General features: G+C 44.2%; 1 protein-coding gene across 1 annotated transcript in view; it reads left to right on the forward strand.

The window, feature by feature from the left end:
- Positions 1–27944, forward strand: part of KCNQ1 (potassium voltage-gated channel subfamily Q member 1) — a 376324-nt gene that overhangs the window by 159430 nt on the left and 188950 nt on the right. The window contains 1 exon segment of the mRNA XM_055580545.1: positions 25275–25395. Within this exon segment, the coding sequence (XP_055436520.1) occupies positions 25275–25395 (121 nt within the window).

Below are 27944 nucleotides of genomic sequence, written 5' to 3' on the forward strand. Positions count from 1 at the left end.
TCCTTCCAATGAATATTCAGGGTTGATTTCCTTTACGACTGACTGGTTTGATCTCCTTGCAACCCAAGGGACTCTCAAGGCTTCTCCAACACCACAATTTGAAAGCATCAATTCTTCAGAACTCAGCCTTCTTTATGGTCCAGCTCTCATATCCATATGACTACTGGAAAAACCATAGCTTTGACTATACAGACCTTTGTCAGCAAAGTGCTATCTCTGCTTTTTAATACATTGTCTAGGCTGGTCATAGCTTTCCTTCCAAGGAGCAAATGTCTTTTAATTTTGTAACTGTAGTCACCAACTGCAGTGATTTTGGAGCCTGAGAAAATAAAATATGTCACTGCTTCCATTTCTCCCCCTTCTATTTGCCATGAAGTGATGGGGCCGGATGCCATGATCTTGGTTTTTCTTTTTTGAAAAACCAGCTTTTTCACTTTCCTCTTTCACCCTCATGAAGAGGTTCTTTAGTTCCTCTTCAACTTTTGCCATTAGAGTGGTCTCGTCTGCATATCTGAGGTTGTTGCTATTTCTCCTGGCAGTCTTGATTCCAGGCTTGTGAGTCATACGGCCCAACATTTCGCATGATGTACTCTGCATAGAAGTTAAATAAGCAAGGTGACAATATACAGGCTTGATGTACTCCTTTACCCAGTTTTGAAACAGTACATTGTTCCATGTCTGGTTCTAACTATTGCTTCTTGACCTGCATACATATTTCTCAGGAGACAGGTAAGGTGATCTGGTATTCCCGTCTCTTTAAGAATTTTCCACAGTTTGTTGTGATTCACACAGTCAAAGTGTATTCAATGTGTATTCAGTGAAGCAGATTTTATTTTATTATTATTATTATTTTTTTTTTGGAACTTCTTTGTTTTTTTCTATGATCCAACAGATGTTGGCAATTTGATCTCTGGTACCTCTCTCTTTTCTAAATCCACCTTGTGCGTCTGGAAGTTCTAGGTTCACATACTGTTGAAGCCTTGAAGGATTTTGAGCATAACCTTACTACCATGTGAAATGAGCACAACTGTGTGGTAGTTTGAACATTCTTTGGCATTGCCCTTCTTTGAGATTAGAATGAAAACTGATCTTTTCTAGTCCCATGGCCACTGTTGAGTTCTTCAAGGCTATTATGCTACTGCACTTGGGTGAGGGTATAGAAGCAGTCCCAAATTAAACTGTCACAGACCCTGCTGTTCCTACTAAGGTTTATTAGTTATTTTTCTTGAATAAACACCTATAAATTTGTCATATGCCTTTGGTTAACTTCTGGAGTTCTTAAATGATTGTTTTTTTAACAATTCTGTCCAATTTTATCATTGCTTTCCAGGGAGCAGTTTTTTTAAGGTCCTCATTCCACAGTTCCAGAGGCATCCCATACCTTGCTGACTTAATTTTATTTTTATATGCACAGAATATTAATATACTTTTGAAGTCAAAACTATATAAAAAGGTCTTCTAAGGGAAATGTCCTTCCTTCCATACTCCTCCCATCCTGATTTCCCCTACTCCTTGTTTGTAACCAGTTTCAGTGTCTTCTGATTACTAGTAGTGTGTGATTGTGTATGTTATCGAACATATGCTACTGATTTCTCATTTCCTCTTCATTACAAAAACATGTGGTATTCTGTATATGCTCTTTTGTACTTTGCTTTTGTCACCTAGCAGTATCTCCCAGAAACCATTCAATATCCATTCATAGAGAGCTTTCTCTTCCTTTCTTACAATTGCATGATATTCTTTGGTGTATATGTTCTACAGTCTTTTCAAGCAATCTTTTATCCCTGTATGTGTAGCTAGCTTCTGGTTGGCAGTTTGCTCATCATTGTTTGGTCAGTGCTCTGGTTAATCTCCAATATTTTGTAATTGCAAATAATGTTGCACTGAGTAATCTTCTGCATATTATTAGAGGTGTATCCTAAAGTAATTTCCTAGAAGTGGGATTGTTAGGCTGAGAAATACACATTTAGTTTTATTAAATATTCCCAAATTCCCCTCTATAATACCAGTGGTATTTTGAAGTCATACTAGCAATGTGAGACTATTCCCACACAGTCTCACCAAAGGAGTATGTTATCAAGATTTTGAATTATTGTTGATCTGAGAGATAAAAAATGATCTCTCAATGCAGATAGAGCTTGGATTTATCTTTTATGAGTGAAATTGCAACTAATGCACCATTTTTATATTCCATTTCTTAAAATATGTTTATATCTTTTGCTTCTCTTTCTGTAGTCATCTTGGTCCTTTATTACCTCCATTTTTAAAAATGTGTGTGTATCGTAGCCATTAGCCTTCTATTGCAAAGATTTCTTTTCATTTGTCATTGCCTTTTGATTAAGATATTTTCTATGCTCAAGGTTTAGTAAATCTGCAGTCAAATTTATTTATGTTCTTATTACAACTAGATTTTTAACCACATAGGAAACCTTTTTCCTATGCATAGTTTTCGAGAGGAATTCACTCCTGTTTTCTCCTAGTATCTGTGTAGTTTTGTCAGTGAAGTGTCCATTCATTTGTGTTTTCACAAGAGTTTAGTTAGGATTGAATGATGAAATCCCGGACGTACTCATATGTTTCTTCTCAATCCTACTAATATGGGGAACTACAATTTTTAAATCAGCATTCGTAAATAATATTGGTCTTTTATGTTGTGTTTATCGGGTTTATGTATCAATGTTACGTTTGCTTATAAAGTGTATTTGGAAATTTTCCTTCCTTTTTTCTCTGAAACAATATATGGAAAATTAGGACCCTCTGTTCTCTAAAAGATTATAGTAGAATTCTCCTGTGCAATCTAATGGGTAGCACACTTTCTCTTAGGATAGTTTCTTGATGAATTTTTTTTTTTTTTTGCAATTAGGTGTTCTTTTGCCAGAGTTTTTCCAGTCTTCTCATGGTTGGATGAAGCTTATCCTCTAGGAACTTGCTTAGCAAGGACTCATGTGTACAGTATTTTATATGTATGTAAAACTTTTTCTATCACCTTGATGCATGAAGTTCAGCTTGACTGGATATAAACTCCTCAGTTTGTACCTTCATAAGTTTCTTGAAAATTCGGCTCCACTCTGTCTCGCTTTGTATATTGTTTTTGACTAGTCTGTTGTCCACATAATTCTCTTGCCTTTTTAAGTTATTTTGCTTTTAGCTTGCAGGCCCTAGGGATTTCTTCTCCATTTTTCAAGTCTAACAGTTTTAGCAGGAAATGTCTCTCAGAGTTGATTGTTTCAGGTCAACTTCCTTGGTACCCATATGGGTCCTTTCAACGTGTCAGATTTTATTGATACAGATTTATATAGTTTTTTAACATATGGCTTTAAATATAATTTGTATTGTTTTTATTTTCTTCTTCAGAGACTTGAGTTATAGGCACATCGGACCCCCCTTTGCCTGTCTTCACTTCAACCATGGTCACTCTGACTCTTTGTCTTTCATTTTAATTACCTTAAGCTTTTTTCGTGGTTTTCATCTATTTCTATCTTAGGTTCAATCACCTCTTGTAATTTCTTGTTTTTATTTTTGTCCATTTCTGGTTTTAAATAATATTATTACTGATTCAAGGTATGTTTTAATATCCCAACTGTTGACAATATTTAATTTGGTTGGGAATATTGTTGATAATCTTCAGCTTTATTGTTCAATTTTGAAGGAAACTTTTTTAAGCAGAAAACCTTTTCTCATTTTCTGATTTTTTCCCCCTCATAGTAGTATTATGCTTACCAGTAATAGTAGTCTGCTTACCTGTATTCCTGTGTACCTAGTGTCAGAGTTCCTAGTTCAAAAATCCCCTCTTCTTTCAGGCTCATCTTCTTTTAGGCAGTTCCATTTCTAGATACTGCTGTCGTGGAGATGTGTGTGAGGCAACAGGCACGTCTAGTTTTTAATTCCTGCAGGAATCTTTCACTTCCTCCTCTTATTTCCTTCTTTTACCTTACAATCATGCCACTTCTGTATACATCTGAGCCTCCCCAAGACATGATTCTCTGAGACTGCCGCGTCTAACCAGTCACGTCAGAGCCCTTTGCTGAGGCTGCTGTGAACTGCTTATTTCTGTCCTGCATTCTCCATTTTGACACCTAATTGTGGACTTTGTTTTTCTGGGGATAATTCTGTCTGTGCTTCCTGTAACTCTTCTATGGCCCCTGTTTTTTTAAACGAGGTGAAACCTACATGACATAATTAATCATTTTAAAGTCAAATACTTCAGTGGCATTTAGTGCATAATCCAAGGTCATAAAGATTTATTTCTGTGTTTTCTTCTAAGAAATTTATGGTTTTAGCTCTTATATTTAGGTTGCTGGTCCTTTTTGAGATAATTTTTATATGGTACGGAATGTGTCCAGCTGCATTCTTTTTCCTGTGTCCAGCTGTCCAGTTGTCCCAGCACCATTCTTTTTCTACCAAATGGTCTTTATTGAACATATAGTTGACTATATATGAGGTTTTACTTCTAGGTTATTTTATTCCATTGGTTTAAATGTCTACCCTTATGCCGTACCACATTATTTTGATTAATATAACTGTATGTTTTCAAACTGGGGGTGTGAGTCTTCCAAGTTTGTTCTTTTTCAAACTTGTTTTACCTGTTTTGGGCCCCTTACAAATCCATAAACATTTTAGGATCAGTTTTTCCATTTCTGCAAAAAAGGCCTTCAGAATTTTGATAAGGATTGCATTCAGACTGTGAATCACTGGATAATATTGCCATCTTGACAATACTGAATCTTCCAATCCATGAATGAAGGATGTTGTTCTATTTATATAGATCTTTAATTTCTACCAGTTTTGTAATATTTAGCATAGAAGTCTTTTGCCTGTTTAAATTTATTTCTGGGTGCATTCCTCTTCTTGATGCTACTATAAATGGAACTGTAAAAATTTCCTTCTCAGGTTGTTCATTGCTAGTGTAAAGGAACAATGATTTTTGTGTGTTGATCACATCTCCTACAACTTTCCGGAATTTGTTTATTAGCTCTAATAGGTTGGGGTGTTTTTGTTTTCTTGATTCTTTGGGATTTTCTAGATAGGATCATATCTGTGAATAGAAAGGGTTTTCCTTCTTTTTTTCCAGTTCATATGCTTTTTATTCATTTATTTGCCTAACTGCTATGGCTAAAACTTCCAGTACATTGTTGAAAAGTAGTGGTAAAAATGGGCATCTTTGTCTTGTTTCTTGTTTTAGAGGAAATGTTTTTAGTTTTTTCACAATTATGATGTAAGTTACAGACTTTTCGTAAATGCTCTTTATCATGATAAGAAAGTTACCTTCTTTTCCTAATTTTCTCAGTTTTTAATCTTAAAAGTTTGCTGGATTTTGTCAACTGTTTTTTTTTTTTTTCTGTGTCAACTAAGATAATTCTGCTACTCTGATGTATTAAATTGATTTTTCCTGATTAACCACACTTCCATTCCTGAGATATATCCCACTTGCTCATGGAGTATAATTCTTTTAATATGCTAGTGGATTTGGTTTACTAATATTTTCTTCTGAATATTTGTTCCTTTTCTTTTTTCTTTTTTTCCATCTATAAGCGATTTTACTATCTAGCTTTCTTTTCTTGTGGTTTATTTCTCTGCTTTTTGTTTCAAAGTAGTACTCATCTCACAGAATGTGTTGCAGTGTTCCTTCCCTTCTGTTTTTTATTAGAGTTTGAGAAGTCCTGGATTTCTCTTCACTATGTTTGATTACTGATTCATACTTTTTACTTGCTGTAAGTATGTTCAGAATTTTTATCTCTTCTTGAATCAGTTTTGTAGTTTATATTTTGCTAAGAATTTCTTCATTTCATCTTGGTTATCTAATTTTTTTTGGACTAGAGTTCAAAAAACACAGTATTTTCTTGTTGTTTGATCACAAAGTCATGTCCAACACTTTGCAGTTCCATGGACTGTAGCATGGCAGGCTCCTCTGTACTACATATCTCCCAGACGTTGCTCAAATTCATGTCCACTGAACTGGTGATGCTATCTAACCATCTCATTCTCTGCCACCCCCTACTCCTTTTACCTTCAGTCTTTCCCAGCATGAGGGTCTTTTCCAGTGAGTCCGCTCTTCATATCAGGTGGCCAAAATATTGGAGTTTCAGCTTTAGTATCAGGCTGTCCAATGAATATTCAGGGTTGACTGCCTTTAGAATTGACTGGTTTGCTCTCTTTGCAATCCAAGGGACTCTGAAGAGTCTTCTCCAGCACAATTTGAAAGCATCAATTCTTCAGCACTCAGCTTTCTTTATGGCCCAATTCTCACATCCATACATGACTACTGGAAAAACCATAGCTTTGACTAGACAGACCTTTGTTGGCAAAGTGATGTCTCTGCTTTTTAATATGCTGCCTAGGTAGGTCACAGCTTTTCTTCTAAGGAGCAAATGTCTTTTCATTTCATGGCGAAAGTCACCATCATCAGTGATTTCGGAGCCCAAGAAAATAAAATCTATCATTGCTTCAAATTTTCCCTTTCTATTTCCTATGAAGTGGTAGGACCAGATGCCATGGTTTTAGTTTTTTGAATGTTGAGTTTCAAGCCAGCATTTTCACTCTCCTCTTTCACCCTCAAGAAGCCCTTTAGTTCCTCTTTGCTTTCTTCCATTACAGTGGTATCATCTGCATATCTGAGGTTGTTGATACTTCTCCCTGCACTCTTGAGTTCAGCTTGTGACTCATCCAGTCCAGCATTTTGCAAGATGCACTTTGCATATAAGTTTAATAAGCAGGGAGACAGTATACAGCCTTATCATAATCCTTTTGCAATTTTGAACCAGTCCATTGTTCCATGTCTGGTTCGAATTGTTGCTTCTCAACTTACATACAGGTTTCTCAGGAGGCAGGTAAGGTGGTCTGGTATTCCCATTTCTTCAAGAATTTTCCACAGCTTGTTGTGATCCACACAGAGGCTTTAGCATAGTCAAAAATGCAGAAGTAGATGTTTTTCTTGAACTCCCTTGATTTTTCCATGACCCAACAAATGTTGGCAACTTGATTTCTAGTTGCTCTTCCTTTTCTAAACCCAACTTGTATGTCTGGAAGTTCTTGGTTCATATTCTGTTGAAGAGTAGCTTGAAGGATTTTGAGCATAATCTTCCTAGCATGTGAAATGAGTGCAATTGTATGGTAGTTTGAACACTGTTTGGCATTGCCCTTCTTTGAGATTGGAATGAACACTGACCAGTTCCAATCCTGTGGCCACTGCTGAGTTTTTCAAATTTTCTGACATATTGAGTGCAGGACTTTAACAGCATCATCTTTTAGGATTTTAAATAACTAAGCTGGTATTCTGTCACCTCCACCAGCTTTGTTCATGGTAATGCTTCCCAAGGGCTACCTAGGTGTCTCAGTGGTAATGAATCTGCCTGCAATGCAGGATCAGTTCAGTTCAGTTGTTCAGTCGTGTCTGATTCTTTGTGACCCCATGGACTGCAGCACGCCAGGCCTCCCTGTCCATCACCAACTCCTGGAGTTTATTCAAACTCATGTCCATTGAGTCAGTGATGCCATCCAGCGATCTCATCCTCTGTCATCCCCTTCTCCTCCCACCTTCAATCTTTCCCAGCATCAGGGTCTTTTCAAATGGTCAGTTCTTCACATAAGATGGCCAAAGTATTGGGGTTTTGGCTTCAGCATCAGTCCTGCCAGTGGATATTCAGGACTGATTTCCCTTAGGATGGACTGGTTGGATCTCCTTGCAGTCCAAGGGACTCTCAAGAGTCTTCTCCAATACCACAGTTCAAAAGCATCAATTCTTTAGTGCTCAGCTTTATTTATAGTCCAGCTCTCATATCCATACATGATTACTGAGAAAACCATAGCTTTGACTAGACGGACCTTTGTTGGCAAAGTAATGTCTCTGCTTTTCAATATGCTGTCTAGGTTGGTCATAACTTTCCTTCCAAGGAGCAAGTGTCTTAATTTCATGGCTGCAGTCACCATCTGCAGTGATTTTGGAGCCCAAAAAAATAAAGTCTGACACTGTTTCCACTGTTTCCCCATCTATTTGCCATGAAGTGATGGGACCAGATGCCATGATCTTAGTTTTCTGAATGTTGAGTTTTAAGCCAACTTTTTCACTCTCTTCTTTCACTTTCATCAAGAGGCTCTTTAGTTCTTCTTCGCTTTCTGCCGTAAGGGTGGTGTCATCTGCATATCTGAGGTTATTGATATTTCTCCTGACAATCTTGATGCCAGCTTGTGCTTCATCCAGCCCCACATTTCACATGATGTACTCTGCATGTAAATCAAATAAGCAGGGTGACAATATATAGCCTTGACATACTCCTTTCCCAATTTGGAACCAGTCTGTTGTTCCATGTCCAGTTCTAACTGTTGCTTCTTGACCTGCATAGAGATTTCTCAGGAGACAGGTCAGGTGGTCTGATATTCCCATCTGTTTCAGTATTTTCCACAGTTTGTTCCGCTCCACAGAGTCAAAGGCTTTGGCATAGTCAATAAAGCATATGTTTTTCTGGAACTCTCTTGCTTTTTCTGTGATCCAGCGGATGTTGGCAATTTGATCTCTGGTTCCTCTACTTTTTTAAAATCCAGCTCGAACATTTGAAAGTTCATGATTAGTGTACTGTTGAAGCCTGGCTTGGAGAATTTTGAGCATTACTTTGCTAGTATGTGAGATAAGTGCAATTGTGCAGTAGTTTGAGCATTCTTTGGCATTGCCTTTCTTTGGGATTGGAACGGAAACTGACATTTTCCAGTCCTGTGGCCACTGCTGGAGAGTTTTCCAAATTTACTGTCATATTGAGTGTAGCACTTTCACAGCATCATCTTTTAGAATTTGAAATAGCTCAACCAGAATTCCATCACCTCCACTAGCTTTGTTCATAGTGATGCTTCCTAAAGCCCACTTGACTTCATATTCCAGGATGTCTGGGTCTAGGTGATTGATCACACCACACCACTGTGATTGGGTCATGAAGATCTTTTTTGTATAGTTTTGTGTATTCTTGCCACCTCTTCTTATCTTCTGCTTCTGTTAGGTCCATACCATTTCTATCCTTTATTGTGCCCTTCTTTGCCTGAAAAGTTCCCTTGGTATCTCTCATTTTCTTGAAGAGATCTCTGGTCTTTCCCATTGTATTGTTTTCCTCTGTTTCTTTGCATTGATCACTGAGGAAGGCTTTCTTATCTCTCCTTGCTGTTCTTTGGAACTCTGCATTCAAATGGCTATATCTTTCCTTTTCTCCTTTGCCTTTTGCTTGTCTTCTTTTCATAGCTATTGTAAGGCCTCCTCAGACAACCATTTTACCTTTTTGCATTTCTTTTTCTTGGGGATGGTCTTGATCATTGCCTCCTGTACAATGTCATGAACCTCTATCCATAGTTCTTCAGGCATGCTATCAGATCTAATCCCTTGAATCTATTTGTCATTTCCACTGTATACTCATAAGGGATTTGACTTAGGTCATACCTGAATGGTCTAGTGGTTTTCCCTACTTTCTTCAATTTAAGTCTGAATTTGGCAATAAGGAGTTCATGATCTGAGCCACAGTCAGCTCCTGGTCTTGTTTTTGCTGACTGTATAAAGCTTCTCCATCTTTGGCTGCAAAGAATATAATCAATTGGATTTCAGTATTGACCATCTGGTGATGCCCATGTGTAGAGTCCTTTCTTGTGTTATTGGAAGAGGGTGTTTGCTATGACCAGTGCGTTCTCTTGACAAAAGTCTATTAGCCTTTGCCCTGCTTCATTCTGTACTCCAAGGCCAAATTTGCCTGTTACTCCAGGTGTTTCTTGACTTCCTACTTTTGCATTCCAGTCCCTTATAATGAAAAGGACATCTTTTTTTAGTTAGTTCTAGAAGGTGTTGTAGGTTTTCACAGAACCATTCAACTTCAGCTTCTTCAGCATTACTGGCTGGAGCACAGACTTGGATTACTGTGATATTAAATGGTTTGCCTTGGAAACAAACAGAGATCATTCTGTTGTTTTTGAGATTGCACCCAAGTACTGTATTTCAGATGCTTTTGTTGACTATGAGGGCTACTCCATTTCTTCTAAGGGATTCTTGCCCAGAGTAGTAGATACAATGGTCATCTGAGTTAAATTCACTCTATCCAGTCCATTTAAGTTCGCTGATTCCTAAAATATTGATGTTCACTCTTGCCATCTCCTGTTTGACCACTTCCAATTTGCCTTGATTCCTGGACCTAACATTCCAGATTCCTATGCAATATTGCTCTTTACAGCATCAGACTTTACTTCCATCACCAGTCACATCCACAGCTGGGTGGTGGTGTTGTTTTGGCTCCATCTCTTCATTCTTTCTGGAGTTATTTCTCCACTGATCTCCAGTAGCATACTGGGCACCTATCGACCTGGGGAGATCATCTTTCAATGTCCTATCTTTTTGCCTTTTCATCCTGTTCATGGGGTTCTCAAGGAAAGAATACTGAAGTGTCTTGCCAGTAGTGGATGGAGCATAGACTTGAATTACTGTGATGCTGAATGTTTTACCTTGGAAATGAACCAAGATCATTCTGTCATTTTTGAGATTGCACCCAAGTACTGCATCTCAGACTCTATTGTTGACTGTGAGGACTATTCTGTTTCTTTTAAGGGATTCTTGCCTACAGCAGAAGATATAATGGTCATCTGAATTAAATTCTCCCTTTCCCATCCATTTTAGTTCACTGACTCCTAAGATGTCCATGTTCATTCTTTCTATCTCACGTCCTTGATTCATGGACCTAACATTCTAGGTTTCTACACAATATTGTTCTCCACACCATCAGACTTTGACTTTTACCACCAGACATATCTACAACTGGGCATCATTTCTACTTTGGCTCAGCCTCTTCATTCCTTCTAAAGCTACTTGCCCATTCTTCTCCAGTGTCATATCTTTTTGCCTTTTCATATAGTCTATGGGGTTCTCCAGGCAGGAATAATGAAGTGGGTTGCCATTTCTTTCTCCTTTTGTCCGAACTCTTCACTATGACCTATCCATCTTGGGTGGTACTAAATGTCATGACTCCACAGCTTCATTGCATTACATAAGCCTCTTCACCATGACAAGGTTGTGATCCATGAATGAGAGTATTGGTATAATTCTTTTTATTTCTGTATGATCAGTCGTAATGTTCCCACTTTCATTATGTTTTTATTTGCATCTTCTATAGATTTTCCTTAGTCATTACAGCTAAGGGTTTTTCAACTTTGTTGGATCTTTTCAAAAGTAACCTACTTTTTGTTCAGTTGATTCTATTGTTTTTTTTTATTCATTTCTCCACTATCATATTTATTATTTCCTTTTTCTGGTAACTGTGGGTTTAGTTTACTTTTCTTTTTATAGTTCCTTGGGCTGTAAAGTTGTTGAAATTCTTTATGCAAGAATTCATAACTATATTTTTCTCTATGGGCACTGCTTTCATTGCATCCCATAGGCTTTGGTATGTTGTATTTTAATCTTAAAAATTTTTAAATTTCCTTTGTAATATCTTCTTTGACCATTAGTTTTTAATGAATGTGTTGTTTAATTTCCACATATTTGTTAATTTTCTAGTTTTTCTTCTATTATTGATTTTTAGACTAATCCCAATTTGGTTACTTCACATGATTTTAATTTTTAAAAATTTTCTGAGACTTTGTGGTCTAACATGTAATCTATCCTGGAGAATATTCCATGCATACTTGAGATGAATGTGTTCTGCTATTGTTGGGTGTTCTATGTGTGTTTGTCAGGTTTAATTCCTTTTCATAATTTCTGTATTCTTTTTAGTCATACATCATTCTCATGGCTTTCCTTTAGTTCCTTGTCTGTGATTTCCTTCAGTTTCTTGAACATCTTTAACAAAGTTGATTTAAACTCTTTGTCTAGTAAGTTTAATGTCTGCACTTCCTTAGGGTTGGTTTCCATTAATTTCTTCTATCAATGAGCCATACTTTCTTGTTTCTTCATAATTTTGTTAAAAACTGCCTATTTTTAACACTGTATATAGTAATTCTAAACAGCAGATTCTCTCCCCTTCTCAGGAGTTATTTTTCATTGTTGTGAACTGTAACTGTTTAGTGACTTCTTGGCTATTTTTTTCAACATCTGTATTCTTTGCCATGTGTGGTCTCTAAGGTCACTGTTCTTGTGTTCAGCTGGTGTTTTGACAGTGATTTCCTTGAGTGCCAGAGTCAGAAGAGGAAGAAGGAGGGAAAAAGTAAAAACAAAACAATTCTCCCAACCTTTGCAGTTTAGCTCTGTGCTGGGACAAACCATCAAGTCTTGGTCAGGCTGTTTACACTCTGCCTCAGCCTTCATTTCCTGCTTGAGGTGGGCACAGAGACCAGCCAGAAATGGAAGCTTAGTGTGTTCTCAGGACTTTTTTGAGCACGCATCCTGCCCTGGGTAGGCTCTTGGCTTTCTCAGTTCTTCAGTATTGTGTCTTAATGGCTTGATCTCCAAAAGAAACTTCCCCCAGCTTTTCCTCCCAGGCTCCCAGTGCTCTGGTCACTGAACTAGAAGCTTGTGTATGCCTTACCTGTAATCCTGTCCCCAGGAGGCTCTGATTTGTTCGACCCCCTCACAGTGTTTTCTAAGAATTTGAAACATTTTTCACTTGAGTTCTCTTGTGGAGGAAATAAAGGCAACCACTCTCTGGAAGCCTCCAGACAATACAGAACAGATACAATTGCTGGAGTGTAAGATCAACTCTGCTCCCTCTAGAACCAAGGCCTCAGGTCCCACACTTGGAATGTGGACGGCCATCTTCAAGACTGCTAATGAGTGGGGGACCAGGGGTACTGCCAAGACAAGTAAAAATGCCACAAGGCTTTGATTTTTAAATTGCCTGTTTCTTGGTTGGCTGTTCACCTGGGTGCTATAAACATTTGACTGCTTTCTAGAGTTCTGACAAAGTTGATTCTGACAGAGGTTTCTGGGAAGGAAAGTCTCCTCGGAGGTACTTGTCTATCTTTGCTGAGGTCACTCACTTCCCTAATATGTTCGGACTGGGCATTGTAAGCCTCATCTCCTGACTCTTCTGCTAAAGTCTCGCAGTGGTGGGCAGGTGGCTGCAGTGCTGTTGGACTTTGGTTCGTTTCTCAATTCACAGGTAACGTGAAGGCCACACTATTCTGTTCCCTTCTGCTGCTAAAGGCATGAGTTGTGTGTGGTTTTATTTGCACTCCTTTCTGGTCTCATGCTTTGGGGGAGGAGAAGCAGGGAGATGTGAAACTAGACAGAAGAGGAGCGGCATACTGTTTTTCACTAAACTGACTGGAAACCTTTAAAAAGGACACCTTCTCCCCAGTGCCCGTGTCCATCAGCAGGCCTTGGCAACTTCCTGAACTTTGAGCACTCTTTGCCTTCACACCTCCCTGGTCAAAGCTGCCTCCATTTCTCTGTCTCAGTTGTTGCCCTCCACTCTTCACCAGTCTGTTGCCACTTCTCCGCCTCTCCTCTGTACGGCACATTGCAGTCCAAGGGAGTTCTTTTAAAGCAGACCTTGCCACTCTCCTGCAGAAAGTGCACCGGCAGCTTCCTGTCAGTCTCAGGTCGGTTTCCGTGCATCCCGAGTCCACCTTGGGAGTGCCTGCTGAGGGAGAGCTCCATGTTGGGCAGCTGGGAAGCCACAGAGAACACTTCTCAGAGCTGCTCCGCCAGCTGCTCAAGAAGCTTAGGGTGTTTATCTCTCACTGCTGAAAGCTACCCCTCGGGGGTTCATTGTGCGTCACTCCTGGCCTGCCCTGTGTGTAGCTCAGCGGGCCCCCGAGGTCAGAGATAGTGCTCAGAAAAGCATCTGGCAGGCCCGCGTTAGGGGCCTTCGGTGCTGCTGGAACGTGAGTGCTGAGGGTACACAGTGAGGCCCCCGTGCTGCCTCTGTGTCCTTGAGAACAAGGATCATGTGCTTTTTACCTCTGTGTCCCTGATGCCTGCCATACGCCAGGGTCTCCGAGATGTGCTAAGCTGACTGACCCAGCTGGGGTCCTGTCTCTCACAGCCAGCTGATACTAGCCTTGTGGCCCTCTGCCCTCTGCTGTGGGCTGTTTCTTCTGCAAGCGCCGTCCTTGTTCCTCCATGTTTTGTTTTGTTTTCTGATTATTGGAAATTTCCTCATATTTGACCAGTTTGACTCCTGGGCCCATGAAGAGGCTAGCAGCACTGGAATGGGGCTTGGGGGGGCCACACCAGATCAAGGCCACCGTGTCTTTTCATGAAGTTGTGTTTGTGCAAACTAGGTGGGGGCTGTGTCAGAGCTGAGAGTTCTCTGCAGGGCCCCTTGCCCTCTCCCTGCCTCCAGTACTCCTGCAACCAGCAGGGACCTGTGGGGGTGAGAGGGGAGCCAAGCTGCGTTGATTATCTTTGACATCAGTTGTTAATATAATTTTGACATTAAGCCTCCCCCTTACCAGCTCTGGGGTAGCTCTGTGTCCAGGATCCGGCGTGGGGAGCTGTGGGGAGCCTCTCAGCCCTGGATCTGGCCTGGCTGGGAGGCGGCCTGGGAAGGGACCTGTGTTTCTCAAGCCCGCGCCCTCGGGGCCTGGGGGTGGGGCCCAAGCAGATGTCTGGATTTGGTAGCCAGGGCCTGGAGCCGGATGCTGAGAACGAGGCCTGCAACTCATTTCCCCATTAAACATTCTGAGAACATCTGCACCGGTTTCCAAGGCTTCTCCCTCACTAATTGCTTTGATTATTGTGTGAAGTTAAGAACTGGCACATTTCCGTGATGTTGTGATGAAGGTGAAAAGATCGCTCTTAATTAGATTAAAAACATTTTTTTCTTCCTCTGTAATTTTGCCTTGAAAATCAAGGCCATTTTTTTGTTTTCTTCATCCAAAGACCTCCAGAAACTTTCCTCCCCACCTCTCCAGAGGTTTCTTGGGAATGTCCTGTGAGCTCAACTCTTGGAGAAGACAGTGCTTAACCCAGATTCCATTGTATATTAACGTTTCCCGGGGCTGCTCTTGCTGCCGGGAACCATCCCCGGGAACTGTGTCTTAGGAGACGTGGACGGTGACTTCCCGGAGCACAGAGACCCCAGAGGGTTACCCGAGTTGTGTGGGTGGCTTTGTTGCTCCCCTTCCGTTTCCTGTACTCTCTTGGGGCCGACCCTGTCCTGGCTCTGTTGCCGTGTGTGTTCCTGAGCACCCCCGCTTTTTGGACCCCACCCTTGGTTCTGCAGAGCCATTTTCATTCTCTCAGATTTGTGTGTGCTGAGGCCTGTGCACCAGTGTGGAGGTGAGTGCTGGGGACCAGGGTCCTCAGTGCCCTCACCTCTGGGACTAGAAGGCCAGTGTCCTCCCCAGGGTTGGTCACATTTGACTGTCCACATCATGGTCATGCTCATGTCCAATCTAGGCTGTGCACCTTTGACTGACGTGGGATCCAGCATGTTCCACAGCTGACTTTAAGCAACCTTGCAGCAGCACCACAGCACAGAAAGCCAGCCTCTGGCTTTAGGGAGCCACCTTCTGACAACCCCCTGGGCCATCACGGAGGTAGCTCCTTCCCACCTGCTTTTGTTCCTCTGCCCTGTAACCCCCAAACCACAGTAAGGGGAGTGTGAATAATCCAGCTCCTGTGTGACCCTGCCTGCTCAGACCCACCCCCTTGGGCTCAAGCCTCACCCCCAAGTTTGTCACATTCCTGAAGATTCTCTTGGTAACAAACAATGGAACCCCAACTCCATCTAGCTGAAACCCAGAGAGGACATGTTTTGGCTCGCACAACTGGACCCAGCTGTTTCAGGCACAGCTGGACCCGGGGCTGGGATGCTCTCACTGCTCGCTCTCTCTCTCCCCCTTTTCTGCGCCCTCCCCTCGGCCTCCCTGTTCCTTCTGCTCCCCCTCCCCTCCACCCCTGGGAAGGCCATGTCCTCAGGCAGCCACTTTCTGAAGGGGGCAAGATGGCTACCAGCTCAGTAAGCCCAGCCCAAAGAGGTCACTACTTTCCCCATTACATTTGCCAAAGTCTGGGGCCAGGCTCTCAACAGCCCCAAATGGGGTATGAGCCATCTTTGGACCTGCCTCTGTGCCTCCTAAGGCCAAGGCCTGGGCCACGGGCCCTCTCTGGGGATGACCAGTAGGTACCTGTATCCTGTGGCCTCAGGAACAGGGAAGGAGCAGCCCGCCCTCCCCCAAGGAAGATTTGAGAAGCTGTTCCCAGAAGCCAGACCTAGCTGCTGGACAGGCACAAGCAACAGGTGTCCACTCAAGCAAGGTATTTTCCTAAGCGGAACTGGGTGCCAGCTGTGAATATACATTTTCCCTCCACTCTCTGCTCTGTTCCTGGCAGCTGTTGTGGGAATGGCTTTTACTTTCTGTCCATGTCCCTTACTTCTCGCCTCTGAGTGGAGACACAGGTGGCGACGCGGCAATGCTGGCTTGTGGTCTGTGAGCCGGGCATGAGCAGCTGGCACAGACCTGGGGCCTCAGCTCAGCAATGTCACGCAGGGTCTGGCTGCAGCTGTCCGGATGCCCTGGGGAGGGGGTTCTCGTTCACAGTGCAGGATCTGCAGGGCTTTGGCAAATCTGCCAAGAGGGGGTGGATTTTGGCGGGGGGAGGTTGAGGCAGGCAGGTGGGACGGGGCTTTGACTTGGGAAGGACAGGGGCAGCTTCTGTTTGTCCCTGCGGAGAGAGCTGGCTCGGGGAACATGCCTGTGCCAGGCCCTGGAGGGATATGGGGGGAGGTGGAAGGCAAGGTGCCATGCCAAGGAACTGGCAGACTTGTAGTCCCAGCACACATAAGCCCCATACCCATCCAGAAGAGGGGGTGGTCTTGAGAGCCTTGGAAGGCCCTGTGAAGGGCTCAGCAGGATTTTAATCAGTCACCAGGGGGAGAACCAGGCGAAGGCCCAGACACCAGAGGGACTCTCCTGAGGACAAGGGGCAGTAGAGAGGGGCTGGGGCCTTATGGCAGGTCTGACTTGGTGCTGAAGTCCTGGCCTGGTCTGTGTGGTCCAGGGCATCATTTTTAGCCTTTTAAACTGGTTTGCTCATCAAGAGATGGGAATCAAAGCTGCGATCCTGCAGAGCTGCTGTGACAAAGAAATGAGGCCACAACTGGAGAAGAAGACAGGGATGGGAATTCCCTTCCTGCATCATGTAGAAGCCAAGTGTGTTCCAGTGTTGGGGATCAGCTGGACTTCCTGTGAGAGTGAGGGACTGGACCAGGCAGAGGCTGGATGGAAAGCCAAAAGAAGTGAGACCAGGTGCTCCCGGGAACAGAAGGTTCGGGAGGTACCTGTGGTAGGAGAGAGCTCTGTTCGGGCACGTGGGCAGTTCCAGGTCAGGATGAAGGGTGCTCTCACATACTCGGATGTAACTCCAGGACGGATGTGCAGGGCTGTGGGATGAGGCAAAGTACAGACAGGGGTGACTTCCATAAAATATTGTTTCCTGGCTTGAGAAAATATTATCCAGGACAGAAAACATGAACACTGTAAGGGAAGAAATCAAAGTCATCCAGTCTCTCCTCCCTAAAGACAAACAGTATTTTGATCAATTTCCTTCCAGTCTTTTTTCTGTGCCCATATTTTTTTAAAGAAAAATTCAAGTCACCCCCAATAAGCGGACCCACTGGCTAGAAGGAAAGACTCTGTGCTGTTCGGTTCCTGTTCTCTGGAGAGAGGGTGAGACTTGGCAGCCGGTGTCGCCAGCTGTGGTAGTCGCCACGCCAGAGGCTGCGTTCGCCATCCCAGACCTCCCATTTTCCTAGAAAACAAAATTGTTTTGTTCTGCCTTGAAAACTTAGGCCCAGATTCTGGCCTTGACAAGGCAAAGGCAGCCAAGGAATTAAAGCACTGAAAACTGGGACTGTCTCATTAAAGTGTGACTTCTCTGTCGCCAGGATGCAGGGCTCTTTTCCCCAAGGTCTGGCACTCTGGAGGGCTCACCTGGCATAGCTCTGATGCCCTCCTAGGGGCCTGGGTGTCCACACGGGTTGCTGAGTCCACCAGGGGCTCAGCCTGCTCTGCAGTTGCAAGGCCAGGGCTATTGGTTTTCTCACATCTTTGCAAAACACCAACCACAGTCTCCTTGAAGTTGGGGATGAGAAAAGCCAGGTTTCTTGGGACACAGCATTTACCCCAAACCTTGGCCCAAAGGGGCAGTATGCCACTGTGTCTGCCAAGGATACAAATCCACCTCCCAACCCCGCCACACTCCCTGTACCTTCTTGCAGGAGCCTGACCAGGCTGGGACTACAGGTGGGAAGTGGGGAGGGGTTTGTGACCCTGACTGCTGCCTGCCTGTGATAGGGGAGGCAGACCCCACAACATCCGACATAGGAGTGGGCAAGAAAGTGCCATTCCTGTCTATTGGGAAAAACCAAAATGTGGAGCCCCTTTCTTTGCCCCTTGCTGTGGGGGCCCCATATGCTGTTCTCAGGATAAAACCAAACATTGCACATTCTTCTCTGGCAGGTGCGGGCCCTAACTGCTCTGACGAGCCAACTGACATGCAGTTTAATTTCCTGAAACACCAGGGATGGGCCTTTGTCAGGGGTCAGGTGGCTCACCCTTGGCCCTGGGGCTTTGGAGATGGCACTTGTCATCTTGGGTGTTTGGAAAGTAGCTCCACTCTCCAGCCACTGCTCTGCTGTTCCTTCCTTCTGTATACAAGTGATGCAGATGTAAAAATATGTATTTGTGCTCGTTTTTCCTTTCCTTTTTTTTTTTTTTTTTTTTTTTTGAGAGAACATTTGAATCCTGGATGAAGTTCTAGCTCTGTCACTTGACAACTGAATAATATAATCCAGGGTACTTGAATCTCAGCCCCAAATCTCTAAAATGGGGGCCATAAATGTTCCTGCCAGGTCCCAGACCTGGGAGCCTTTGAATGCACACGCATTCTTCAAGACTTAGCCGTCACTTTCCTGCGCTCTCCGAGAATGTCACGGGCAAAGAGCCCTTCACTCGGAGCCCTTCTCCAGGGTGTGACTAAGTAATGTCTGTGCGGTTTCCTGCTGGAAGTCTGCCCTCGCCCCCATGGGCTGTGAGCTCCCTGAGTTTATTTACATCTCTCTGATTGCAAGTCAGGCACAACACCTTTCCACATGTTCATCAGCCATTTGGATTCCTCTTTTGTGATGTGCTTGTCTCTTGCCCTATTTTTCATTAAGTTGCTAATGTTTTTTTTTCTTATCGATGTGTAGGAATTATTTGTATTTTGTGGATACTCTTCTATGGTTGGCTTTTTACTCTTAAATACATTGTCTGATGATTGTTGTTGTTTCGTTGCCAAGTTGTGTTGGACTCTGCGATCCAATGGACTGTAGCCCTCCAGGCTCCTGAGTCCATAGTGTTTTTCAGGCATGAATACTACAAGTGGGCTGCCATCTCCTCCTCCAGAGGATTTTCCTGACTCAGGGATCAAACCCACGTCTTCTCTATCTCTTGCATTGCAAGCGGGTTCTTTACCTGCTGAGCCGTAAGGTCTCAATTTTAATGTAGTTGAATTAATCAATCTTTTCCTTTATGGTTATTGCTGAAGTCTTAGAAAATTCTTCCAAACCCTGAGGTCATGAAGATATTCTTCTAGATTCAGCCAGAAAGTATAGTTTTCTCTTCATTAGTTTGTAACTGCCAGGAATGCCATTAATGAACTGTTGATGTATGGTGTGAGGTAAGGGTCCAGTTCAATGTTTCCCTGGTGTGAACAGCCAGCTATCCCTGAACATCCTCGTCCCACCATCTGCAGGCCACCTCTGATACACAGGAAGCATTCGTATGTGTGGGGGCTGTTTCTACACAGTCAGTGCCGTCCCCTTAGGCTGTCTGTCTCTCTCTGCATCAGCACCACACCACCTCGATGACTGCCACTTGGCAATAGGTACTGATGGCTAGCAGAGCAAGTTCTCTTACCTCGTTGTTGTTCAAGAGTTGTGTTGATTCCTGGCCTTTTGTACTTGCAGGAATCTTAGAATCAGCTTGCCAGGGTTCCAACACAGAAACCATGGGATTTTTAGTATGATTTGGGGAGAATCTTTTTACTATTGAGTTTTCTAATCAATGGAACAAAGCATATTTCTCCTTTGTCTTCTTGAATGTCTCTCATTAAGGCTTTGTAATTTCTCCATAGAGTTCTTGTATATCCTTAATTAGATACTAAAGATTTTTTATACTACTGTATACAGGGTTTTTTTCCCCTCATTTAAAAATAATATTTTTATTTACAGAGAGGTAAAATAGTACAGAGTCCCCATATTCCTCTCACCAGCTTACCCTAATGTTAGCATCTTATGTAACCATGGTACAGTGATAAAAACTAAGAAGTTAACACTGCAACAACACTAAGAGTTAAGCTACAGTTTCATTCATTTATCTGGATGCTACTAGTTTAACTGCTAATGTTATTTCTAAGACCAATCATTACATGTAGTCAGTTCTCCTTAATTTTCTCTGATCCATGATGACCAGTTTTAGCCCCTCCTTGTTTTTCATGTATCTCCTTGACATTTTTTAGGAATACTAGTCAGGTGTCGTGACCCCCAGTTTGGGTTTGTCATTGCTTTCTCAGGACTAGACCAGGGTTTGGGGGAAGAATGCCATGAAGTGAAGGTACTTTTCTCCTCATACCATACCACAGTTCATGACATCAACATGGTTTATCACTGGTACTGTTAACCTTGACCCATGTGGTTAAGGTGGTATCACCCAGCCTTATTTAGCATTTTTCCCTTTCCACAGTCAAGTCATGAGAAGGGAGTCACCATTCCTGCCCACACCCAAGGGGTGGGGAGTTACACTCTATCCTGCCAGAATGAATGGCAAAGCACTGGTGAACATATGTTAAAACCACCACAGAAATGAACAAAGATTAGCGTGGAGATCCTTTGAAGCTTTTCCTTAAAGTTTCACCTACTGATTTTAGCATTCACCCCTGGATCTTGCCTATAGCAAGTAACACTGAGGTGTTCTAGTGGTGATTTTTTCCCTCAGTCTTTCTGCATTTATTATTTGAAATTCTTCTGTAAGGAAGATATATACCTCTCTTTCAATTACTTGTTAATTTGTATCAGTATGGACTCAGGAATATTTATATTTTGAGCTGTAATCTAATAGTTATATCATTAATATAATTTTGTTGCTCAAATTATTGTAGCTTTGGACACTGGATTGAGAGCTCTTTTAGGTTAGTTCCTGTGTCCATTTGACATGCCCTTATCCTTCTCATTTATTCGTTTTTTTAGCATTTCTTTCCTTTCTAGCACTAGACAGTACTTTAGACTCATTTTCCATTTTCCCTGCCCTCGCCCTACAATCACCATTCTGTCAGAGCGTCCTGATTCCTTTTACTGGAGAACATACAGGATTTAGAAGCCAGGATCTGGGCACTAGATGTGCTCACTGCTCTAGGGTTGTCACTGCTTCTGGAGTCTCTCAAAGGACAGAGCTAGAAGATATGTGTATATGAAAATAACCCAAGTGTGCACGCATATCTATATGTATTTGTGTGTGTATCAAGTATGAGTTCATTCTGGTATTTTCTCATTACCGGTTCACTCACTGGCCCCCAACTCTGCTACTTTCCTTGCTCCCACTATCTATAAATGTACTTATTCAAGGGTACCCGTAGTGCCCCTTGATACCACCTACGATACTGTGCTTACGAGTTCACTTTAACCATGTCCCATGAAAGATCGTTTCCCAAGGAGTCATAGGTCAGCTCCTTCTTCCGCTCTCCTTGCCGCGCTGTGTTATGTATCTGTGATACAGAATTCACTGGGCACAGTCTGCTTTCCATCCTGGATCCTCGAACAGGCTTATTTTGGTACGGGGCGGGGGTGGGGGTGGTGTATACAATGAAATTTACTCCTGGAGATGGATAAGTTCTATGGGTTTTGACAAATGCTTGGAGTTGTGTATCCAACACCACATCATCATGCAGAGATGTTCCATAGCCTGTAAAATTCCAGGGTGCAGCTCTTCTGAAGTTAAGTACTCCCCCTGCCCTAAGTACCAGCAGTCACTGATCTGTTTTATGTCCCTGTAGTCTTGCCTTTTCCAGAATGTCATAGAAATGATATCGTATCGTCTGTGGCCTTTTGCACCTGGCTTCTTTCCCTGCTTAGCCGAATGCATCTGTGGCTCATTCATGCTGCCACATGCATTGTGAGCTCGTTTGTTCTGTTCTGGACGGTGTTCCACTGCGTGGACACTTCACAGTGTGTCCACCGTCTCACCCACTGAAGCGCGTCCTGGTTGCCTCCAGGTTTTGGCAATTGTGAGTGAAACTGTTAGACACATTTATGTACAAGTTTTTGTGAACGTAAATTTTCAGTTTACTTGAATAACTGGGACAGGGACCAATGGGTCACAAGACAAACATACGTTTAACATTAAAGGAAACCGCTAAACCCTCTTCCAACGTGGCCGCACCATTCTGCATTCCCACCAGCAACGTGAATAGTTCTAGTTGCTCAGCGTCTTCATGGGTATACCATACTGTCAGACTTGAAGTTCTTAATGTAAGGTGAAAAGTAAGGCTCTACCTTTATTCTTTTCCGAATATCCAAATTTGCTACCATTTAAAAATTTTAGTCATTTGAATAAGGGTATAATGGTAGCCTGTTGTGGATTTAGTTTGCATTCCCCTAAAAACTACTAATTTTGATTGAATTGGGCATCTCCCCATGAGCTTATTAGTAATCCATTTTTCAAATTGGGTTGAAGAGTTCTTTATACATTCTGGGAAAAAGTCCTTGACCAGAGGTGACATGTAAACATTTTTTTCAAGTCTATGACTTGTCTTTACATTCTCTTAGCAGTGTCTCTTACAGAGCAAATGCTTTTACTTTTGATCAAGTCCAGTTTTTCTTTTTTTTCCTGCTCACAGACTGAGTTTTTGGTATCATACTTCAACACTCATTGCCAAATCCAAGGTCCACAGGTTTTCTCCTATCTTTCCTTGAAGAAATTTTAGTTTGTTTTGCTTCAGTTTTTTCAGTAAGACTGAATACAGTACTTTTCACATTTTCATTTTCTGACTATTGATGACCTCCTACAATGTGAGGCATTAAGTGCTAAATGTATTAAAATCTACACACACACACATTTAGGAGATAGTTATACTACTTTGACATAGAAAGGGAAATCTTTCTTTTTCAAAACCAAAACAGAGGTTGTTTTTGTTGCTCAGTTGCTAAGTCGTGTCCAACTCTTTACAACCCCATGGACTAGAGCATGCCAGGCTTCCTTGTCCTTCACTATCTCCTGGAGTTTGCTTAAACTCAGATCCATTGAGTAGGTGATGCCATCCAACCATCTCATCCTCTATCATCCCTTTTTTTTCCTGCCCTCAATCTTTCCCAGCATTGGAGTCTTTTCCAGTGAGTTGGCTCTTTGCATCAGGTGGCCAAAGTATTGGAGCTTCAGCTTCAGCATCAGTCCTTCCAATGAATATTCAGGGTTGATTTCCTTTAGGATTGACTGGTTTAATCTCCTTGCTTTCCAGGGGACTCTCGAGTCTTCTCCAGCACCACAGTTCGAAAGCATCAATTCTTCAGCTCTTGTCCTTCTTTATGGTCCAAGTCTCACATCTGTACATGACTCCTGGAAAAACCACGGCTTTGACGATACAGATCTTTGTCAGCAAAGTGATGTCTCTGCTTTTTAATGTGTTATAGGTATAGCTCCAAAATCATAAAAAAATTTCCTATGACAAAGCCATAATTAGGGTTAAAACACTGAAGGTAGACTGGGGAAAGTATCTGTACCCCAGATGACAAAGGGTTAGTTATCTCTATCTAACATATTAAAATTTTCCTACAAACTGACAAACAAAAATGAGTAAAGGATACGAACAGATAAATCCACAAGAGGAAAACCAAATAGCCTCAGAGCCACAACAGGCATTCAACGTAGAAGGAAAACCAGGATGCCAGTCTTCGTCTGTATTTGGCGGGCCCCGAAAAGACTGCCAAAGGCTGGTGCCGGCATGGATGTGGGGAAGCTGCCATGTTCGCACACTACTAGTAGAGCCCAATACAACTTCTGGGGAAAACAATTCAGCAACATCTATTAAAATTACCAAGGAAACACCCTCTCACCTGCCTTAATGTGTCATGTTTCCATAGAGATGGATGGTGCATCATTGTCTTAAAGTAGAGGCTTAAAGCTCACGGAACCAGATGTCCATCAAACATGGACTGGCTGAGTTAACTGTGGCAGATCTAAGCTACAGACTGTCATGCAACTACTAAAGTAAGGCTTAGGCCCATGTCTACGTACCTGTAGAAAAATGAGATGGGCATGCTGCAGAGTGACAGGAACATCATGTGTGTGTAAATGCAAGTCCCACCAGGTGCCAGCAGCTCTGATGCGCAGAGAGGGATGAGCTCGGAATCTAGTTGGTGGTTAACACTAACGACCTCAGCGGGGAGGAAGGGCTTTGTGAATCTTTGACTTGCCTCACTTTTTACAAGTACTTATTTTACAATACAAACTTTAAATGAAAAAAAAAAAACAAAAACCAAGGGTCCAGATTGCAAATCCGGGAACTGACAGGTACGCTTAGTCAGCCCTGAGGGCCAGCGGCAGCCCACTGCAGGTGGGCCCGGGAATCTGGATGCTAACACGGGCTGTTGAGTGCTTCCTGTGCCTCCCTCAGGGTGCAGGCGGTGGGCGCAAGGGGCCAGGAGCTCTGTGGCTTCCCCACACCCGGCCTCTGACTCTTCATGAGCAGAAGTCCTACCACCCTGGGTCTGTCCACATGACCGTGGACACTGTTGGGAATCAGCGTCTTACCAGATCTGCGCTTGTGTCAGCTATTCTCAACCCTAATGTCTGGTGTGAACCTGAGGAGAGGCCCAGACCCCTGAGCTCAGCCCGGCCACAGTCCTCACTCTGAGGAGATGTCGTACGTGATAAGTCACTCAGTCATGTCCGACTCTTTGTGACCCCATGGACTGTAGCCCATCAGGCTCCTCTGTCCATAGACTTCTCCAGGCAAGAATACTGGAGTGGGCTGCCATTCCCCCCTCCAGGGGATCTTCTGGACCTAGGGATCAAACCTGCATCTCTTGCATCTCCTGCACTGACATGCAAGTTCTCTACCAGTAGCACCACCTAGGAAGCCTTCCCACTGGCTCTCAGTTGCACCTTGACCACTGAGGGCTCACGCCTGTGGGGGCCATCGTGAACCCAGCCAATCCTTGTGCTGAGACTTCTTACATCACCTCCACTCCTCCCCAGTGCTGTGAATGGGTCTCTTACCTGCTTGTGGGAGGGCTCCAGGGGCTTGAGGAAGGCAGGTCTGAATTGGCATCTAAGCTCTGAGCAGCCCTGGGCCCCTCTGCCATCATGCCTAACATGCTGCCCTGCATCTTTCCCAACAGTGAAAAAGAGTCCCACACTGCTGGAAGTGAGCACGGCCCATTTCATGAGAACCAACAGCTTTGCTGAGGACCTGGACCTGGATGGGGAGGCGCTGCTGACTCCCATCACCCATGTGTCACAGTGAGTGCTCGCTCACCCAGGGGTGATGAGCGGAAAGGACATGGGGCTCAAAGGGGCGGCCTCGGTGCTGGACCAGGGCTCAGGTCTGTTAGCCCAGTACCCACCACTCACTGCCTGCCCCTCACCAACCGAGGGCCACTGGCCCCCAGGGGCTAGACCCCACGCTGGGGCACCCAGCAGGGATATAGCAAGGGCATTTCCCACCGAGTTTGGGAACACGATCCTCTTGTTGTGACTTATGGAAAACCGGACTGATTATTTTCCGCTTGCTTCCGTGCTCTGAGCGTCTGGGAAGATTGTTTTTCTCTCTGAGCCCCCTCCCCTGCCCCCCAAAAGAGAGACGACTTTGTTTTCCGCATTTCCCCGTGGAACCCTGGCCAAGCCACGGGGCAGATGCTGCGGCTGTCCTCAGGGGCTCCTTCAGGTGGAGGAAATGGCTGATTCTCCACGCCTTCCAGTTGGCCTGCCCCCGAGGCACAGCTGGCCTGGGACTGTGCCCGTCCTCCCCCGCCGTCACGGTATCCCCAGGCCAATCCCCGGGGCTCAGCTGTGGTGTGATTCCCCTGCGACATGACTCCGTGCTCCCAGCTAGGTCACCCCACGCACAGTGACAGCCTGTGCTGGGGCAGCGGGACACTTGGGCCGTTCTGCCTGCTGCCCCACTGAGGATTCCCCTGGAGATGTCTGTCTGTGTCAGGATGTCCGCACGGTGCTCACCGTCCTTCCGAGAGTCACTTGCTGGCCTTCTTTCCTTCTCTCCTTGGAGTCAGTGAAGTGTGTTCTGGTTCTCCGGACTCGGGGTCTCCAGGTCGTTCTAATCGTGTGCATCTCTCTCGAGGTGAGGCCCCAGGCTGGCTGCCTTTGCTGCTGCCAGGTGTGGCCTTTGCCTTGCAGATGACTAAGTAAGTCAGGACCCCAACTGCAGGGCCTCCTGGCTGCTCTGTAACCTGAGGACTGGCCAGGCCGGGGAGCCAGAGCGAGAGGGGGACAGGACTGTCTCGAGGTGGTACCATGATCTGACAGGGCCCCCCCAGGCTCACAAGGAGCTTGACAGCACCTGTGGATGGCAGGGCACACACAGAAAGCATGCCCAGGTGCAGTGAGAGCCACACAGGGGGCTGGAAAGTAGGGGTTACTCATCCTCGTGGACTCGGCACTGGAGCAAGCTTCCAGGCCACCCCTGGGAGGAGGGCTCTGAACTCTGGGCCCATCCTGGAGATGACCCAAGAGGCTCACTTGGTAAGTGGGCAAGGGCAGAGGTAGGACTCGTGCTGGGAACCAGGAGCTCTGGGCAGATGCAGGTCACTGGCATTCCAAGGCAGGGTGCCAGCTTACTCCCTGGCTGAGGCCTGTTGCGAATCTAGGGCACAGTTCAGTCGCTCAGTCGTGTCCGACTCTTTGCGACCCCATGAATCGCAGTACACCAGGCCTCCCTGTCCATTACCAACTCCCGGAGTTCACTCAGACTCACATCCATCGAGTCAGTGATGCCATCCAGCCATCTCATCCTCTGTCGTCCCCTTCTCCTCCTGCCCCCAATCCCTTCCAGCATCAGAGTCTTTTCCAATGAGTCAACTCTTCGCATGAGGTGGCCAAAGTACTGGAGTTTCAGCTTTAGCATCATTCCTTCCAAAGAAATCCCAGGGCTGATCTCCTTCAGAATGGACTGGTTGGATCTCCTTGCAGTCCAAGGGACTCTCAAGAGTCTTCTCCAACACCACAGTTCAGAAGCATCAATTCTTCGGCGCTCAGCCTTCTTTACAGTCCAACTCTCACATCCATACATGACCACAGGAAAAACCATAGCCTTGACTAGACGGACCTTTGTTGGCAAAGTAATGTCTCTGCTTTTCAATATGCTATCTAGGTTGGTCATAACTTTTCTTCCAAGGAGTAAGCGTCTTTTAATTTCATGGCTGCAGTCACCATCTGCAGTGATTTTGGAGCCCAAAAAATAAAGTCTGACACTGTTTCCCTATCTATTTCCCATGAAGTGATGGGATCAGATGCCATGATCTTCTTTTTCTGAATGTTGAGTTTTAAGCCAACTTTTTCACTCTCCTCTTTCACTTTCATCAACAGGCTTATTGATATTTCTCCCAGCAATCTTGATTCCAGCTTGTGCTTCTTCCAGCCCAGCGTTTCTCATGATGTACTCTGCATATAAGTTAAATAAGCAGGGTAACAATATACAGCCTTGACGTACTCCTTTTCCTATTTGGAACCAGTCTGTTGTTCCATGTCCAGTTCTAACTGTTGCTCTGGGGCACAGGAGACCCCAAAGTGTTTTGTGAAAGTCAGGGTTTTGTGGCTGGTGTTTGTAGTAGAGGTGGCAGGGCCTGCTTAGAGCAGGGACAGTCAAGAGCCTGCTGGGACCCAGGACCCTCGCTGTACTGCTCAGCGACCCCTCCTTGTCCTCCTGGCGCTCTCTTCCTATCAGAGCTTGCTTTTCCTCCCCTCCTACCTGTGGCCCAGCCCCACAAGGCACATACAAGGCGTCGCACCCCGGGTGGACGGGGTGGTCACCCATCATCCGTCTAGCTGGGCAA

This window comes from Bubalus kerabau, chromosome 5, assembly GCF_029407905.1.
Source record: "Bubalus kerabau isolate K-KA32 ecotype Philippines breed swamp buffalo chromosome 5, PCC_UOA_SB_1v2, whole genome shotgun sequence".
NCBI classification, from domain to species: Eukaryota; Metazoa; Chordata; class Mammalia; order Artiodactyla; family Bovidae; genus Bubalus; species Bubalus kerabau.